This window comes from Polypterus senegalus, chromosome 9, assembly GCF_016835505.1.
Source record: "Polypterus senegalus isolate Bchr_013 chromosome 9, ASM1683550v1, whole genome shotgun sequence".
Taxonomy (NCBI): domain Eukaryota; kingdom Metazoa; phylum Chordata; class Cladistia; order Polypteriformes; family Polypteridae; genus Polypterus; species Polypterus senegalus.
This window is the reverse complement of record NC_053162.1, coordinates 71,361,014-71,381,393: the sequence shown is the minus strand read 5'-3', so window position 1 is coordinate 71,381,393 and position 20,380 is coordinate 71,361,014. Positions and strand designations below refer to the sequence as shown.

The following is a 20,380-nucleotide window of genomic DNA, read 5'->3' as shown; positions in this document are numbered from 1 at the left end:
CCTCAAAATTACCAGTCCATACAAAGAAAAAGAATGCATCAGGTAGATAATGCCACTGTATAGTAGTGGCAGTGGTACATGGCATATGCTTTTTGGTAATAAATGCAAAAATTAAATTAACTGATTACATTTTAAATTATATTAAATGTTTATTAAAAATGAATTGCTGTTTACTTTTGCCCATTTTTGGCAACATACACAAGTCTACACAAAGGTTAATGTAAGCTTCTGTGTGTGCCAGAACAAATATTTATAATGTCCACAGAAAATAACATTCAAGTACTGATATCTTTACGTTTAACTTGTTATGTCTTAGTAGAGTTCAATATTACTCTACTTTCCCCTTTTGTATTATTAATATGTAGCCTTTGTCAGAATGCCTCAAATCCCATAGACTTACCACTGTGTATAAGGTGTTGTACTTTATAACTTCTCCCCACCTTCCCTTCTACATCTATAACCTCAGGCAAATACATAGAGTAAAAGGACAAGCAGGAGTTAAAATAATGTATTACTGATAATATTCATCAAATAACAACAATAAGCAAGGACATTTGAATATTGGCAACCATACAACCTGATAAATGCTGATGTGTAGTTTCAAGCAGCACACAGACTTGCAGTTACTTTAAATGTCTCTAGTAAAGTCATCATTTTATGTCTTTCTTCAGGACAGGCTGCATGCCTGACTCAATATGGCTGTCGAGTTGTGCTTCTCAGTGTGGTCTTTCTTTGGTTCATTGTGTGTGTGATGCTCCTTCAATCATAATCGTGTGAGAGAGAGAGGGGTAAAGAAACAGAATTTCTGCATTCTTTGTCCAAATCTTTACACCAATAGGGCGTTGTGCTACAGAATGGCCTCTGTTTCAAATCAATCCCAAACAGCCATACTTCAGACCAATGGGGGGAACACAATACCTTTCACACCTGCCCCCAAAACCATTTGTTGAGCTAATGCTTGCCAGCTAGGTAATTTGGCTTTCCTGCAGAGAATCACTTGCAGAGAATCACTTGCCAAACTGGTTTTAGGCACGTCCAACATCTGTTGGAGTGACAAATCGAATGCATTTTATTACTAAACATGTTTGCAATGCGCTATCTTTTGGAGTAACTGAAACATAGCAACCCGACAAGCACACAGACACATACCCACTTATTCTTTTATTATATGGTGATGGCGCATGCTGTTAAATATTTATCCCATCATCCTTTATTAGGTCAATTTTATCTAGATCAAGTTTGTGTGGACAAGAACTTTTCACAGCCATATCAGGCTTATGATAAGAGCAAACCATGAATGGAAGACCAGCATGTAAAAAGTACTGATTTCTTAAATTATTAATGGTTTATTGAGAAACAGGCATGACAATTCCTACAATGCTGGTAAAACACTTAAAGAATGGTATTTAAACTATTTTATTGGGCCCTTGAGCAAGGCCCTTAACCTGCAATTGCTCCGTCCTGGATATGATGTTAATCTGCATCCAGCCCTGCATGTAGGCCCTCCAACCTGCAGGGAAACACCTAGGGGTTGGTGGCAGAACTGACACTCCAGCCGCCATAAAAAACCTCACACTGTCACCCGTTGCATGTCTGCACTCGGGTCCCAATCTGGGATCCTGAGTTGGTTTGTCATGTGGTGGGTGTGGGATTGCGTTATATCAGCGTGTGCTCCTAACCTCTCTCTCTCTCTCTAATGGGAGGGCTTCACTTCCTAATAATAAGTCTGTTTTTACTCCGCTTATGAATGTAGAATCCCTAAAGAGGTGCAAGTCCAGACTTCAAAGTTATGCAAAGCCAATTAATAAACCTATCATACATTCTTAGAACTTCAAAGAGTTTTCATTTTATATAGAGAAGAAAACAGAACAATTTTGAGTGCCATTACTCTAGGTATTTTGCAAGCAATGCTGATGTAATTCTTTTCCAGGTACATTTTTCAGTAGCAAAAGAATCTATCTATCTATCTATCTATCTATCTATCTATCTATCTATCTATCTATCTATCTATCTATCTAGACAAAATGAATCACAAGAAAGTTTAGGGATGGCCACCCCGTAGGCACACATTTTCAGACAGAAGTCCAAAACAGAATTGACAGACAGGCTGAAGACTGTTATATAAATATGGCTGAATAAATGAATAGAGGAAGAGGTGAAAGTCAGGGAGGTTGGACTAGGAATTGATGTGGCAGGAAGATGGGTTCTGGGTACAGGATATGATGTCATCAGTGGGTGCCAGAAGTGATGTCAGCAGACCAGTGATGATGTTATGGAGAGGAAGGTTCTTCGGCTGGTCTGCAGAGAGACAAAGGGAGAAAGGATCAGGTGAGAAATAATTTCACCATTTGAGCCTGTAAATCATCTCTGATATGCACGTGTGTGACATTATCTATCTATATGTTCATTATACATTTACAAATCAACTTTAAATAGGAAGACGTCATGTAATGAAGGTTATTTGCTACAGTTAAATCTTTTAATTTTTTATATAGGTGAAGGGAAGGCCAGTTAGTCTAAGTTAGGGGTGTCCAACTCTGGTCCTGGTGGGCCACAGTGGATGCAGATTTTCATTCTAACCTTCTTCTTAATTAGTGAGCTATTTTTGCTGCTGATTAACTTGTTTTGCTTTAGTTTTAATTGATGTGACTCAGACCCGTTTGTTGTTTCTTTTTCTTTAATGAGCAGCCAAACAATAATAACACAAAGACAAGCCGCCACATAACCAGCTAACCTGAAAAAAGGTGAAGGTCTCGGTCATATTGGTCTGCTTAGGTCACCAAAATATCTTGATAGTGGTCTTAGAAAAAAACTGATTGGCTGGTTGCTGTAGCAGAATGAGAGCAGCAACAAATCATGATATTCGATAATGGCTTTAATTAACAGCAAGAATTGGCTTCTCATTAAGAAACTGGTTGGAGTGAAATTGGCTGGAGTTTGATGTTCCAATTTAGCTGGTCTTCTGTTGGCTCGTTTCATATCTCATTTCTGTTTGGATGCCATTTAATGAAGAAACAAATCAATTCAGAGGACTGAATCCTTAAAAAAGGGCTATTAAATTGAAGTGAAAAGGAGGTAATTAGCAGTAAAAAAAACTGCCCACTGATTAGGAAAAGGGTTAGAATGAAAACCTGCAGCCCACCAGGACCAGAGTTGGACACCCCTGGTCTAAGTGGTCATTAGTTCTGTTTTGTTTTGATTTGTACATTTTTCAGGCTAATACAAGAAACCCAATTTGGCAGCCCTGAAGCCAAGCTTAGTGTTAGTGTTAATGTTAATGTAAATACCATCAATGAGACTGTCATTGCAAATTTAAGGCTTCTCACCCTCTACTAATGGCACTAAAACAGTAAAATAAAAGGACCAGTGGTCACCAATTAATCCTATTAGGTATTTTATCTTTCCATTTCTGATCCATGCATGGCAGGATTCCACCCTGGATATACTGTAATGCTGATTTAAAGCCGGGGTCACAGCTACACTCGTGAAGTTTTTGAAATATTTTCTATAATCTTACATACATGCATTAGTTGTTCTTTTTATTTATAGGTATATAGTTTTTATATTTTACATTTTATTTCTCAGTATATATGTTACATTTGACTGCCATTTTCTTTATCTTTATCTATTTTTTTACATTTTCATTTTGCTTGAGGAATTTTGCATAGTTCAGATTTCCATTAGAGAATTCTTACACATTTATATATACTATATATATAGCAATATAATACTATATATTGCTTTTATGGGCTATTTCAACAATGTTTTAAAGATTTTATGGCTGTTGAGTGAATGGCACACAGGCAGATTTGTTAGTGCTGTTTCCTCACAGTTCCTGGCATGAGGGTTTCAGTCGCAGCTCTAGCACTGTATGGATGGTGGTCTTCTGTGTCTGCATGGGCTTCCTCCAGAGACTCTGCTTTTCCTCCCACATCCCAAAGATTTGTGTTAGGTTAATCAGAAATTCCAAACTGGCCCAGTGTGAATGAGTGTGACTGTGTGAGGGGCTGGCACCCTGTCAGGTCTCACTCCTGGCTCAGTGTTTTAGGTCTGTTGCTACTGGCGACAGGCAGCATCTGCCCCCAACATGAAACTGGGTAAGTAGGTTAGAAAAAAAAGAGCTGGATTTGCCAGTTTGACTTTTCCTTTGTGCATAGACATGCCTACAATAGAGTGTTAACTTTCAAGTTATGATTGGTGTCTAACTCTGTACAGGGTAGTGAGAGATTATTGCAGTAAAGGCAGATGATTGATGATTGATTCTGCTTGGGGGGTCAGAGGACCTCATCCTTTGTAGAAGCCAGGGAGGACTTTCGTAGCATTAGGTTCCACAGAGGGTTATAGAGCCATGTTTCTCAACCATTCCAGGGATCAGCATTTTATTGTCATCTTTCCTTGAAGACCATAAAGCAAAAGAAAGCAACTTGTTCTTGTGCCCAGGCATCGAAACATTCTCTTTAAAATCCTGACTCTCTTTCTCTCACTGTGACTTCCTTCTCCCTCTGTTTGTTTCTTTGTGCTTCCACTCCAGCAGACTTCACACTTTTTTAAGCACTGGGTATGAGGTAGATAACTTTCAACCCCAAGAATATTTTGTTTTTACTTAATGCATTGTACTGTTCCTTTTGATGTATATCTTATGATACAATCCTCATTGAGCATCACAATTCTAGGGATTCTTTGTCACTTTTAGGTTGGCATTATGCTTGCATTAATTTGTGACACTATAGGTGCCATGTCATTTAAGGGAGGAAGCTGTCATAGGTATTCATCTGAACTTAAAAGACATGTAAAGGAAATACACTTTTCAAGAAGAATTCATTAAGAGAGAAGTCAGACTTGAAACTCCCATTTTTCCTGACTTTGAGCTTTACTCTACTTCATTTATGAAAATTTGCCCAATCATTTATGTTTCCAATTGTTTTTAATGAGTAAACCTCTACCATTCAGTTACTTAACCACTATTCTGAAGCATTTTTCTTTGAAAAACACATTTTTTAGTCACACAATGCTCCCGGAACCTTAAACCATTATTAGAGGGTCAGACAACACTATCTGTGACAGTGATTCTTCTGTCTAGCGTCCTGGGTGAACACAGCATTTTTACACCCATTATAACTAATCATATGACTGACACCTTTATCCGAAGCAACTTAAATTTGTGAGATACAATTGGTTACATTTCTTTTTGTCACAATTGGAGCCCAAGCAGGTGAAATGACTTGTTTATGGTCATACAGTGTCAGTAACAGGATTTGAACTCACAACCCCAGGTTTTAAAGTCCAAAGATGTAACCACTACGTGATGCTTCTTTTATTTCTTTGATGGTGCCCCTGCTTTTAGCCTTTCCAGGTCACCCCAGACCCTGGCTTGATTTCCTACGCTGGTATCTACACTACTGTACAGTTATGCTGCGTTGTGCTGCCAATACAGTATATACAGTATCAAAGCCAAGGATGACCTTGTCCCAGACAACCTCAAAATTCCTGTAACTCTAGCTTTGACCCGGGTGTCCTCTATGAAAGATTTATTTCAAATTTCATTCATTCATGTTGCATCACTTATTCATCTCCTTTTTTGGCAATTTTATTGACATATAGAAGAATTAGGTTCTCCTAACTTCATCCTGATTATAATGTTTTACATGTATTAACAGGTACTCATGCCCACCTTTCTTTACAAATCAGTTACCTGATGCCTCAAGTCCATGTGGTGCCACTTATAATTACAGACAGTGGGACCCCCAGTTATAAGCAGCAAAATAACCTAAAAGGTAAGAGATAAAAATAAGAGCCTATGTTAAAAATCATGTGTTTTATACAGAAACATGGTTATTTTATAATGAGTGAATAGAATGGCCTACATTTGCCATATTAATGAAAATTCCTAGAGTTCTTTAGACATAATATCTCTGTAATATGTTATGTTAATATTTCCAAAAAAAAAAAAAATGGCACCATTTTGTTTCATATTCAGTGAACTGAGCAAATATTTCTATTTATCTGGTTAATACTTAGTTTTTAGCCAAGTGTTAACAGTGAAACAACAGAGTCATAAATCAGAAAGGCACACACAAGCCTGAAATGACAAAAATCTGTCCATGTCATGATGCAATATGATGTGTGAGATGAGCAAAAAAGCGATCAAATCACAGACACACTCCCAAAGTATGAATGTATTCTTTAGTGTGCCATGTCTTCTTGTGAAACCTTTCCGCCTTTCCTGATTGGAGTGCCCTTACATTTATATGCAGCGTGATAGAGCACTTGTACTAATGTGGGCTAACTGTATTCTCTGCTTCTGAAAATTTGATAATTCTCTTTATCTGCCTTGATTGTTTAATTAGAATTTAAATTAAATCTACTGAAGGCCCCTAAGGCATAGTGCTGCATTCTTATCCCTCCCCAATAAACAACAATTAAGTTACCATATGATTAGTAGGTCAGCTCAGGATTTGTTTCTCTTCACGACTTCTACAGTTATACAGACTGTGAACAAAATGGTTATACTCTGAGCAGTGGTTCAATATATATGCAAATTATCATGAGAGATCAGCGTGGCCAGATATTGAGATTATTAAGAAATTTGCCATTTCTGTTATGGTTATCCAGCCAATCATTTCTTATTCACATATTCTCTTGTAAATTGGATAATTGCCTTTGAGTGCATCTGGTATTTGTCACAGACTTTTTAATCAACCCGTCTAGTGCATTCTGGGGTTGTAACATGTTAATGTGTACTTTTCTTCACAAATCATGTGTACACATATATAGTACTGGTTTTACTGAACACAGACTACAAACATGAATGAATACATTTATAAAATTATGTTAAAATGTATAAAGAAATTTGGGAAGATGTTGTAGTTTTTAGACATTGTCAAACTGTGCAAAAATGAATGAAAATATCATTTGATACTTAAATATGTTTACAACTGATGCTGTATTTTAAAATTGAAGATCACAGCTGTTTAATCAATGGATAAGCATGACATGGGCCAGCTACACTGATGACTTTATTGGAATGAATACCTAAGTCTCATATTGTTCTTCTTTACTGGAATGTAGTATTGGTGTGTCAGTGCACAAACAGAGGAGACTGCATGACTGAAGTAGGACCAATGCCTGGCAAACCATCCCTTCAGTCAACTGTGGCCATTTTAGTTGGGACTCTGGGGTTTATAGGTAAGTAAAAGTTGAATCTACCCTTACACCCTGTTTTTCTAGGTTTACTTTTGCATTCTTTCCTCAGTTCTTATTGATGGTTCCAGAGTATAGTGCATGGATGTGAATGCACATCGTCCCAAATGAAAATGAAATCCACACTAGGAATTGAACAGGCAGCAAGAGTCCATAGCCATTTTTGCATACAAAATGTCGAGTAGAGATCCCTTGGAACATTTACAAATACCATAGTCACCCCACAAGATCACCAATAGGATAAAGTAATCTTAAGAAAAGTAGAAACATGAAGTATGTTACCAGGCGCTCAAATTTTGGTCCACAGGTTTGTACTATCTATCTACTACTATCTCATAGATCCAGTATCTTGTACCTGAATGTTGTCTTTGTGAAGTCTGCTTGTTGTGTGTGCATAGGTTGCTCTCCCACTCCCTCAAAGATTCACAAGGTAATTGGTGATTCTAAATGTGTCCCAGACAGAGTGTGTGGCGTGTTTTGTACTCCCTGAGATGAACTGATAAACTCAAAACATGGTTCCTGCCTTAGTTTATTGAAAGATTTAGATAAATAGAGATTGATGAGTTTTGTTCATCTGAATGGCCTATTCACATGAAACCTCTTATTATTGTAAAGTATTCTGTAGCATTATCCGTAGAGCTGGTGGTGTTGGGGTCAAAACTTGTTCTTGTATCTGACAGTATAACATATCAAAAATTTGCTTCTGTAGAAAGTGGTAGGTATTTTAAAATGAATGTTACGTTTTATATTTTCCTGCATATTTATTAATGTTCCAGTCAAATTTATTATTTTTTTAAATGAACTGTCTTAAGCTTTCTACGTGTTATACCCAAGTTGAAGTCAACTCATTTGTTAATCGTCCTGGCAATCTGCACTCTACCTGTTTCTAAAGAGAATCCCTTTACCCTATCCCAATTCCCTACCAACCCTGATCCAAACCTTCTGTAATCCTCCTTTTTACCTAAGAAGGTGGAAAAGACAACATCTCAGAGAAAATAACTTAGTAACTCTGTCCCCATTTTCATAGGCAAACTCTCTTTTTGCCCCTACAATATGGAAATGTCTTTGTCCTGTATTTTGTTCCAGACTGGGCAATGTCTTCTGGATACACCACAGTACTGGCCAGCTCCTTGTCAACACACTCCTTTACGAGATTGGCAACACCTTGTATGCAACTGTCTTTCCTTGGTGCAAATTATTGGTCACTGAGGCCCCTCTTAAAACTTCTAGGGGTAGCTGACCTTCTGAAGTCTACTTGTATCTCAGCTCTTTGCATGAACATGTCATCTAAGATAATGGTGTTAATGAATGGCGAGTGACCTCTTAAGGAAACCTTTGATAACTGAGAAAATTTCAGCAGGCGAAATGATTCAAGGTTTGCCCCTTCAATGGATTCAGAAAGACTTCTGTAGACACAGGGGGGTTATCATATGATACAGTATATGGTAACTTTTATTTGATGAATCATAATCCTACCTGCCTTTCTCTGGACTTTCCATCAAGCATTACGATCCCCTGGTTGTGTGAGATCCTTATCCCCAAGCTGGGATTCAAACCCAGACTCTTTTTGGTTTATGGCGCCAACTTTTCCTGACTCATTGTTTTTGCATCACATTATACCCTACACTGGACCCTTGAACCACAATTTTCACATTTCTTATAGAAGATGAAGTATTACATTTAGAAAACGATATTGCATCAGTTTATAATTTGGAACATTTTCTATTTTTTCAGGATTTATCCTTTTAATTGTTTTTGCAAGACTGCATTTCCAGAAGAAAAGACAATTCATTCTCAATACAGCAGACAGAATTCCTTTGAACAGCTCACCATAACTTTTTCTGGAGAATATTGAAGATCACCAGCATCAATACAACCAGCATACCAACGAAAAAAATTAAATCCATTTTAAAGAACTTGACAGCGTACAAACAAAAAGTCGTGTTAGATTTTGTCTTTTTTAGCATTTTCCATTATAGTGTATCTGTAAAATATAATTCTGAAGGTATTTTCAATGGTCTTGATATTTGTTTAAATATACAGTACAGAATATAATTATGGATAGTTTTGCTTTCAGATTATTGATTCAGTTGAAATGTTTAATATGTTGAATTTAGCAACAGATATTTTCAGAATTCTCATTGCTGTACCAGAACAAAATGTCATTTTTTTTATGTTTTTCTTTCTGAAGTGTGTATTGGTGGACGTTTATATAACAGTTTTTTTAGTTTTTGGTTTTTCTCCTCATTACATACTGCATATTAGCATTTAGTTTGCCTTTCAATAATTCTTTACACGCTATATGATGTAATAATATACAACAAATAAAGTCTCTAAATTGAAAAAAAGTTTAATGAGAAAATGTATTCCATGCTAGAAAAAACAAACCTTTAAAACTGAGTATTGTAGCTATTGATCCTTCTTTCACAAAGTCTTTGTAGGCTGACCTGAACTCTCTTTACACATAAGCTGGAATTCATCGCTTGCATTAGAACTCACAGAGTGACGTCCTGCTGGCAGCATGTAGGAGCAAAGTATAATGCAGTTAATGTATTTCTGATGGACTTTAGCAACTGCACACTCAGCTTTATGACGAAAAAGGCAGCACCCACGCCTTTCCAGAAATGGAAATTAACCTGTAATTCTCAGATTGTAGGCACAGAATGTAGTGGCAAATGTAATCCATTGCTAGGAATCAATGTTAACTAGAAAGAACCATCTCATTCAAGAACTTCTCACACCTCTCTTTACTTAAAAAATGATTTTAGATCTCAGCACCTATGGTAATGAAGTTCTTTTCTCTGAACCAAAAGGTGATACTTCATTCAAACAGAAACAGTGAGCTAACTGAAAGTCTGTTCACAGTAGGAATGCCAAGAGCTAAGACGAAATTTCAAAAGAGTCAAAAGGCAAAGCAAAGGTCAGGTTTTCCTCCTCCCTTTTGATTTCTATACTGTAAGCTATTGGGCAATTCTGCTCAAAGAGCAAACACCTATATTCCTTTATAGCTCTGGTAATTTAAAGGCCAGGATGTTATTACTTAACAAATCCATCCATAAAGCCACAGTCAGGCCCTGGTCAGTACCCAGCTTTCTGTCAAAGCAAGAAAATGTAGCAGACAAGCAAAAAGGGGGCAGCTAATGTAACAAGGTCAAAAAAGTTGAAACTGAGTGATCAGAAAACCAAGTCCTCAAAAGCTGTATCACTGCCAATAAATCAAAAGCAAAAAGGGTTAAGAAATAGAAATGAATTATGAATTCACACAAGAACTTTAACTGTTTCCACAATCTTGGACAATCAGTAAGTGCACAACTCTGACATTTATACCATCCTAGCGTCATGTACTTACGGTTATTCTAGCATGTCAATGCTTAGCAATCATGAACTTATCAGACCACAAAAAGCATAACAAACAATGGTGTCATGGTAAAACTTGAAAATGATCAACCCCTTCAGAACAAAGATGCAAAAAAATAAGTGACAGAAATTTTGTTATATAAAAAACTCCAAGTGAGCAGCATATGAGCCTGAAAATTTTTTAAAAACAAAACCAGATACAATACAATACAATTTGTTTTTGTATAGCCCAACATCACACAAGAAGTGCTGCAATGGGCATTAACAGGCCCTGCCTTTTGACAGCCCTCCAGCCTTGACTCTCTAAGAAGACAAGGAAAATCTTCCAAAAAAAAAAACTTTTGTAAGGGAAAAAATGGAAGAAACCTTGGGAAAGGCAGTTCAAAGAGAGACCCCTTTCCTGATAGGTTGGGCGTGTAGTGGGTGTCAAAAAAGAGGTTATTACAATACAATATGCAGAACAGAACACAAGTAATCCTCAATATAATATAATAGTGCAATAGAAATATTACATGTACAGAGCAGAATTGAACAGATAATAACACAACTGAATAAAAATCAGTTCCTTATGCTGACTGAGAACACAAATCAGTACTTAATAAGTACAACCCCAGTGATGTTCTGTCCTCCATTGCTAAACATTTTGTTAATAAAATACATACAGTAGGTGTGTACATCTTTAACTCAAGAACTGAGTTAGCTCAATTGATTTCTGTAAAAATGTACTGGATTTCTCCTTGTGAATTTATGGCAGCATATGTAGCTAGGAACACAATTCAATACCTAATCATAAACAAGTTCTGAACATAATGGCTCAGAGGTGCACTTTAATGACTGCAGTAAGTGAGCAGAGTCAGGGGCACAGGGCAGACAGAGCAATGGCTGCAGTCACAGCCTCCCCTAGATATGCAATAGGTCCGTATTGAGAAGGTAAGGGAGAGGAGAAACAAAACTATGAGTGTTCCCATAAACTCATCAGAGGCTTATGAGAGCTTAACACTCAAACAATGATTGTCACACAAAACCACTCCTGATTGGCCAGGAAATGATCAACACCACACATAAAATATGGTGCCACAAGGGCCCAAATTCTCATATTGTGCCTTGGTCCATGACATGTATGCACTGGATAGAGTTGTGATCAATGGTGCTTAAAAGCTAAGTAAAGGAGGGATCATGAGGGGGCAGGCAGAGAAATTGTCAGAAAACAGGGGGGATCACAATATGAAAACAACCAGCCAAAACCAAGCATCAAAAAGCAGTACCCTAAACCAAAACTACAGTCTTAATAGTCATATCTAAAGGTCTTCAAACTTACTAGCATTTACAAAAGGCAGCATAGTGACATCATGCAGTAATGATAAAACGAATAAACAAAAGCTCCAAAAATGGACCAAAATTGTTTCTAGGACTGACATAATGAACATTCACCACAGTAGCCTCATTTCATCTGTTAATTACTGACACTGTAATAACCTCGAACTTAAAAGAGTTCAGGCATTGCCATTTCATGACACCTTTCTCCAGTGAGCAGTATTTTCATTTCATTTCATTCAAATTTTCATTGACACTAGAATTATCAAAGCCTACGAAAAAACTCATAATCCCGGCCCACCTTAAGTCCATTTGTGTTGTAAATGTGTCGATAAGCACAAGCAGCAAGCAGCCTGCTATCCCACCCATCAACCAACGCAGAAAGGGCAGAAAGTTCTCTCAGCTCAAGTCTGTTTGCCTGCGTGTCAGTTGCTTAGAGTTCTATAGGGTAAATAATAGATCATTATTTGGAATACATACCTTTCATGTGTGTTTCGTGTCTACAACAATCTATGTAAACACATCGTTAAAACAGAAACGTTTTTCATGCTTTAGCAATAATTGACAAAATGTAGACCAGCAGTGTATAATGTGTGAAGCCTGAAGTCCAAATATCAAATAAACACTTTCACAAAAGGTACAAGTATAACAAAACAAGTGCACTTTTATTCAGGAATATAACTGCAGGGTAAGAACTCGTGTTAAGGTGTGACATTGATGCACCCTTAATATGACCGCTTTGGTGGTGCAGCGGTAAGACCTGCTGACTCGTAATCAAAACATATATGGTTCAATCCCAGACACTTCCATTTGAGTAGTGAGCTGCTCTTATTCTTACTATTATAGAGGAAAAACATACATTTGATTTGAATCTGTAATAACTGGTGTAAATTTGCAGTACTTGTAAAGGTTAGCATGTTTTTTTTTTTATTCAGTTTTATTCTCTCAGTCACGTTCACCCCGATCTGACACTGCTGTTTTCAAATAAAGACGTGCTATAACAGAGGTGAACTCCGATGAGGATGAGGGTTCTACATCGGAGAAAGAGAACAGAAGCCCTGCAAGAAACGTCCACTCACATATAATAACAACGCAACTGCACCAGGCGTAAAGGCGAAAGATGCCACCGTATGGGTGCAGCAACAGGTTGGGCGTCATCCTGCCAGTCAGTCTGCCCCACATCTGTCCTTCAACGAAACAGCACAGCTTACAGAGCTCGCCAAGGTATTGTGCAAAGTCCTGTTTGTGATTATGTTTTGTGATGGTCTTTATATAAAAAACATTTATATGTTACTTATATAAAAGCCAGATCGAATGATATTTACCTTGATTTATTTATTTATCTTTCTACAGGTGAAAGTCACAAGTAAACTGTAGAGCTTCCTCCGCTTGATCGACACTGACATGCTGACAAAGTGTACTGAAGTGACTTTAGCTGCAGGTGGAAGCTCCTGTCGCACCTTACGCAACTGTAGTTACGGTTTTGCCTTTGTCCAGAAACGGTTTCATAAGCTTTATAACATTCGTCTCAGAAAGTCTTTCTCCCGTGGGACGACTTGGATCTTTTCCTGAATAATATCAAACACAGTTGTGTCGGCTGTGACAGGAGCTTGAGTCGCAGTGCTATCAAGTCTGACATGTCACTCAATCAAGTCTGTGTTGTGAGCTTGTTTCTTAAGGTCATTTGCTGTTTTTTTTTATACAGTTCAATAGAATTAACTGAATCAAGAATGAAAATATTCCACTGAGACTTTGGCTATCCTGTAATGTGTTTACTAGCTTTCAACTTGAAGAACAGCCAGCAACGACATAAAAACCCAACACATGGCTGAGTTATGATATTAATTTGTAGAGTATATTTAAATAATTATATTTAATTATAATCATATTTAAAATAATTCTTAGGAAAGCAATTGTTTGCAGAGTAAGAGAATATAATGTACTGTATATGTTAATCACACTCAAGGACAGGCTGCCAAGGTAAAAGGAGATGATCAAGAGAAGAAACATAATATGAGCAGAGAGTCGAAATCCTATGTCAGAATGCCTATTCTAAATCCTGTGTCTGTCCTATTGCTTGTTTATTCACAAACAAAGACCCAAGACTGTTAGTAAGGAATGTGAAAGCATCAGTCAAGAAATCTAAAGAGCAATAATTAACACACTCACAAAGGTTGTTTTCTTAGAATATCTGCACATTCAGTTACTGACGCATCCAACATGACGATTCTTACAGCCCAACGCTGATGACATCAACCGTTTAATCATGCCATTTCCACATGATGATGGTGACACAAGACGGAAAAACAAAATGGTGAGAATAACAATGCTAAATATTTTTTAATGTAATGAAAATGAGTGCAAAAATCAAATCCAGTGCCTCAAAAGAGCATAATGGAAAATGACCATTAACAAAGAAAATCTTAAAAATGTGTTGTCCATACCTTCTCCCCATGGCTATGAGTTTTCCAATCATATCCCAAAGACTCGTGTGCTAGGTTAATGGGACATTTCTAAATGTATATGCGTGAACTCTGGCACCCTGTTTAGAATTGGTTCCTGCCCTGTGTCTGTTGCTGAAAAGACATGTTCCACTAACTGCCACAACCGTAAATTTGATAAACTGGGTTTGATAATGTTCTGTTATGTAACAATAATACTGATAAAGTGAAACATAGTAAAGTGAGGAACAGACCCTCAGTGTGAATGAAATATTTTGCACTTTAAAAATAGTTATTGTCTCTTTATTTTTTCCAACCGTCTCTAACACAAGTGCTTCACTTTCCCATTACTTTTCTGCTCACAGATTTGTGACACTTACATGGTGTTTGTTGCTATTTGCTTGGTCACAAATTGAAAAACAGTCCATAAAAGAAACTGTAGGGAATCACAGAAAACCGCAAATACAATATACAGCCTGTCGCTGCAGTACTCATGAAGTGTCAGTCTCAGTAGTCGCCTGTTGTCAGTGTATGCCGGCTTTTAATTTCTCAAAATCGGGGTGTCAAACTCAAGGCCCGTGCCTTGGATCCGGCCCTCGGACCATTTTAATGTGATCCCTGTCATAAATATTCTAAATGGCCCACGATGACCGTTAGACCGACTTCAGTGTAAGTTTCATGTAAACCTTCTATCCATAACTGACATGAATGGTTGTCACATTTATGCTCACTATTTGGGACTTAATCGCACCACTGCCACTTACCTGCAGTTAGAATGAAAACGCGCTGCTCATAATGACCCAAACAAAAGAAAATGAAAAGAAACAGTAATGCACACTGTCATAAAAAAAGCTTAAGTGTTTTTACAGGATGCAAAAGATGTGGCCATCTAATGAAGGCAATGCAGGCCCGATTTCACACAAGCCATTGCATTCACTTTATAAAGCTGAACCGCAGTCAGTGCTGCATGGCTACCGGTCCTTCACTGCTTACCTGACTGCTGCCGCCATCCTGCGTGATTCTTTTGTCGTTTCCTTTACTTGATTGTCCTATGTGGATGAACAAAATGTATTTGCATTTCCACTTGTGTTAAATGCGATTGCTGTCTGTTTCTGGCCAACTCTCAATGTGCTCTGTGTGCTCCATCAACCGTTTTTAATGAGGGCAGGTGCCATCAATCATGATGCATGGAGATCCCCAAGGACACCATCCACCATCTCATCATGGGCATGCCCAGACATTGTCAGGAGTACATATAGGCACGTAGGGGCCATACACACTACTAGTCATATTATAAGAGGCTGTAATGAAATTCACACAAGTTGGATCAGCCTATGATTTTAATTTTTGACTTCGATATTTGGTGTAATGTTGAATCCAGCTCTCAGTGAGTTGGTGATTTTGGATTCCATTGACTGTTGTTACATCATTTTGTTCTCAACAAATTACACAGTATTACTCAGTTTTTTCATTGGAATATTTCATTCTTCAAGATTGTAATTTAAGTGTTCTCTTAATTTTTTTTGCAATGTATATAATTTCATTTACACATTGTGTAAATAAAATATACTCATTTGCTAAAATTCTAGTTCCAATTTATATTCATTTTCCTAACATCTGTACTAAACTGCTAGTTTTCTTAGGCATCATTGATTAAAAATGGAAGTAGGAGATGGGATGGGTGTATTTAGAGTTTGTCCTAGAGCAGCAGAAGACAGATGTGAGGCAGAATATATGATCGTGATGAACAGAGAGGTACCCGTGTGTGTTGTTTGCAAAGAAAATGTGCCAGGAGTTGTTTGTTTATATATTTTTCCTGGCCCGTGTTGGATGTATAAAGTTATCTTTGGCCCTTAATAAAACTGAGTTTAAGACCCCTGCTCTAAGAATGCAGGGGTTCAGCTGGCTGGAAAGAGCCTGACAGTGACTTCAGGGATTTGTTTTGTAGTCACATGCCTAATCTAAAAGGGTGACACACATGACTTCAGCCAGATGGCTCATTTCTTCTGCCTCAGTAGCACTATGTTTAGAAAAGTTGTCTTTTTTTTTGCCCTATAGCTACAGTACAATTGAATAGCCCAGGTGCTTATTGACACTTTTTTTTGCACAAATTGTATTAATTTTTATAATGTCAGCTAATAATTCTTCTGTGAATAATTGTCTGTTGGAAAGAAGTTAGGAGGTCAGCCAGCTGTAGCACTTCATTGGAGTCAGGCCTCAGGGGAGAACATTACACAATAGGGTTACAGGACAAAGTCACAGAAATGGCAAGGTGGAAGAGCTAGAACTGAAGAAGGCAGAATCAGCGAGGAACACGGAGAGTTAATAATAATAATTCTTTGCATTTATATAGCGCTTTTCTCACTACTCAAAGCGCTCAGCAATTGGCCTCTGTAGAAGTCCTTCCAAAGGTCTCACCCAGACATCTTTGTACATTTTTAATATCAGTTCCATGAACAGTGTTAGAGTTTAGCCATTGCTGGCTGTGCCATCTTGCCTAAATAGTTACGAGGAGGTAGAAATGCCAGAGACCTACAGAAAAGCAAGACACTGCAGAGAATAATAGATATCTACACATTGACAATTACAGCTAAAGTCAGAACAGAACACAGCAGTTGCAAGGTTGAGTAGTTATACTTACTAACAAGGATGCCAGAGAGTGGCAATGTGTTGCATGTTGATTTGCACATGCAAGTAAGAATTTGATTGTTCTTTGTACATGTCAAAGTAATGACCTTATAAATCAATAAATCTATTAAATAAAAGGAAACAATTTAAAGAAGCCCACTCATCTGTGTGGCCAGATAGAAGTTGCTGTTGTGAAGATACCATGTCTCTGAAGCAATAGCATTTTTGGCATGAAAACTCTGGCGAGGCTTAGTGTCTGCAGATTGGAAGAAGGAGTGCACTTGTCTGTGTGAGCACAAGAGAGCGGCCACATTCGCAGACACATTCTGGGCTAACCGTATTTACATTACAAACCCGAGGTTATGCTCAGGTTTAGGGTCAAGGACATGTCACAAATAAACACACCAGACATCATGAAGGTTTGGGGCAGCCACCTGTATAATGTATCCTGGCTGCAAATGTAGCGATTTTTAAAGAGTTGATGACAAGACTGAGTCCAAATCAGAAATCATCAGATCTCTAGCAGATGGCGCCGACTGGTGTGGTTGGCCATCTGCTCGTCTTGCTAATTTATGTTTTATCTTTGTATTTATGTTTTAGTTTATCCCAATGGCCACAGTCCTACGATTGTGATTCTTTACTTAACATATTTTCTTGCTTGTTTTCCTCTCAATTTTCATCTCCTGATGGGTTATTATGTGAACCTCCACCTTTGTTTTATTCATCTGTTGATTTCTTCACCTGGACACCAGTGTTCACCTGTATCAGTGAGCTGAATGCCTCTCGGTGACACAAACGCACCTGCTGCCGCAGTGGAAAAAGAAATGGTATTGCTGTTAACACTAGAATTACCCAAGCCTGCGAGAAAATTTGTAAATCCAGCCCACCTTAAATCTGTTCGCACCTCTCCGCCAGCGTCTTTTGTCCTGTAAATGTGTCGATAACAGCAAGCAGCCTGCTATACCATCCCTTCGCCCACCTCTGCAATTAGAAGTTTGTCAGTGCTCAGTGTTTACCTTCGAGTGAAGTGCTGGAGCTTTATAGCGTAAAAAAGTACATCGTCATTTGGAATACGTACATTTCATGTGTGTTCAGCGTCATCAACAATCTCTGTAAAAACGTTAACACAGAAACGTTTTTCATGTTTTAGTAATAATTGACAAAATGTAGACATAAAATGTATAATGTGTGAAGCCTGAAATACAAATATGAAATAAACACTTTCACAAAAGGTACAAGTACAACAAAACAAGTGCACCTTTATTCAAGAATTTAACTGAAGAATAAAAAAGAAAACAGGTTACGGTAGGCAGTTGATACGACAGCTTGCGTATGGCAATGTTTAGAATTGCTGCCTCCCAATCAAGAGGTTGTGGTTTCGATATCTGCTGCTTCCCAAATTTACCATTTTGAGTAGTGAGCTTATTGTTTATATCTATACTAATAAAAGGCAAAGCCCTCGCTGACGGACTGACTGACTGACTGACTGACTGACTGACTCATTGACTCATCACTAATTCTCCAACTTCCAGTGTAGGTAGAAGGCTGAAATTTGGCAGGCTTATTCCTTACAGCTCACTTGCAAAAGTTAAGCAGGTTTCATTTCGAAATTCTACACGTAACGGTCATAACGGTCGATAACGGTCGACAACGTCCGCCATGTTGAACTTTCTTATTCATGGCCCCATCTTTACGAAATTTGGTAGGCGGCTTCCCTGTGCTAACCGAAACCGATGTACATACTTATTTCGGTGGTATGATGCCACTGTCGGCCGCCATATTGAACTTTCCAACGTCACTAATTCTCCAACTTCCCGTGTAGGTAGAAGGCTGAAATTTGGCAGGCTCATTCCTTACAGCTTACTTACAAAAGTTAAGCAGGTTTCATTTCGAAATTCTACACGTAACGATCATAACGGTCAACAATGTTCGCCATGTTGAACTTTCTTATTCATGGCCCCATCTTCACGAAATTTGGTAGGCAGCTTCCCTGCGCTAACCAAAACCGATGTACATACTTATTTTGGTGGTATGATGCCACTGTCGGCCGCCATATTGAACTTTCCAATGTCACTAATTCTCCAACTTCCCGTGTAGGTAGAAGGCTGAAATTTGGCAGGCTAATTCCTTACAGCTTACTTACAAAAGTTAAGCAGGTTTCATTTCGAAATTCTACACGTAACGGTCATAACGGTCGATAACGGTCGACAATGTCCACCATGTCTTATTTATGGTCCCATCTTCACGAAATTTGGTAGGTGGCTTTCCTGCGCTACCCGAAACCGATGTATGTACTTATTTCGATGGTATGATGCCACTGTCGGCCGCCATATTGAACTTTCCAACGTCACTAATTTTCTAACTTCCCGTGTAGGTAAGAAGGCTGACCCCATCTTCATGAAATTTGGTAGGTGGCTTCCCTGCGCTAACCAAAACTGATGTACGTACTTATTTCAGTGGTATGATGCCACTGTCGGCTGCCATATTGAAGTTTCCAATGTCACTAATTCTCCAACTTCCTGTATAGGTAGAAGGCTGAAATTTGGTACTTATTTCGGTGGTATGATGCCACTGTCGGCCACCATATTGAACTTTTCAATGGTCTTTGTTACTTATGGGCCCATCTTCAAGAAATTTGGCTAGCGGGTTCTCAACACTAACTGAATCCTACTTACATATATATATACGTCCATAGCCTGCAGCTCGGTCACTGTGTGAGGCGTTGGGTCCCCCATTCCAACGCCTCCCACGTTGTTGGCTGCCTGCCTATATAAGGTCGTCCGTTGCTCCAGTCTCTACATTCCCTTCCTTGCTTCGCCACGGTATTCACATCTTCCTGCTGATAGCTACAGCATTTTTTTTTAATCCACGGCTTCTCCGCTGTTTTATTGTTCATTTATTGTTCATTTATTATGATTATAGTTATTGTGTAGGTATTTTAGACTTACTTTACATTGTTCAGGTACCCATTTAACCGTCTTCCGTTAAAGTGCACAACATTAATACTGTAATAAGCAATCTCAATGCACGTAGAAAACCTAGGAAATACGGCATAAACTCCAATAATCTAATTAAAATCACTATTTTAGAGGAACAATGTATTAAAACTATAAAAACAGATCACAGATTAAACAAAAAATACACACAGAGCGGCGCTAATAATAATAATTTAGTTCCTATTCCAAATAACAATAACGCACATAGTACTCATCTCTGCACCTCCGAAACATTAAATATGGCACTATTAAATGTCAGAGCTTTAACTAACAAAACGTTTTTTATCAACGATCTTATTAGTGATAAAAAAATAGATCTTATTGCACTAAATGAAACGTGGCTGAATTCAGATGCGCGTCAGTTTTAATCGAATCTGCCTCCGGATTACAGTTTTACTCATGCAAACCGCCAGGGAAAAGGGGGCGGATTGGCTAACATTTACT

General features: G+C 38.1%; 1 protein-coding gene across 1 annotated transcript in view; it reads left to right on the top strand.

Moving 5' to 3' along the window:
* Window positions 1-9,519, top strand: part of cdh16 (cadherin 16, KSP-cadherin) — a 168,172-nt gene extending 158,653 nt beyond the window's left edge. The window contains exons 16-18 of the mRNA XM_039763246.1: window positions 5,658-5,774; window positions 7,069-7,185; window positions 8,935-9,519. Of these exons, the coding sequence (XP_039619180.1) occupies window positions 5,658-5,774; window positions 7,069-7,185; window positions 8,935-9,035 (335 nt within the window). The 3' untranslated portion in view covers window positions 9,036-9,519. The remainder of the gene's footprint in view (window positions 1-5,657; window positions 5,775-7,068; window positions 7,186-8,934) is intronic.
* Window positions 9,520-20,380: the final 10,861 nt, after the last annotated feature.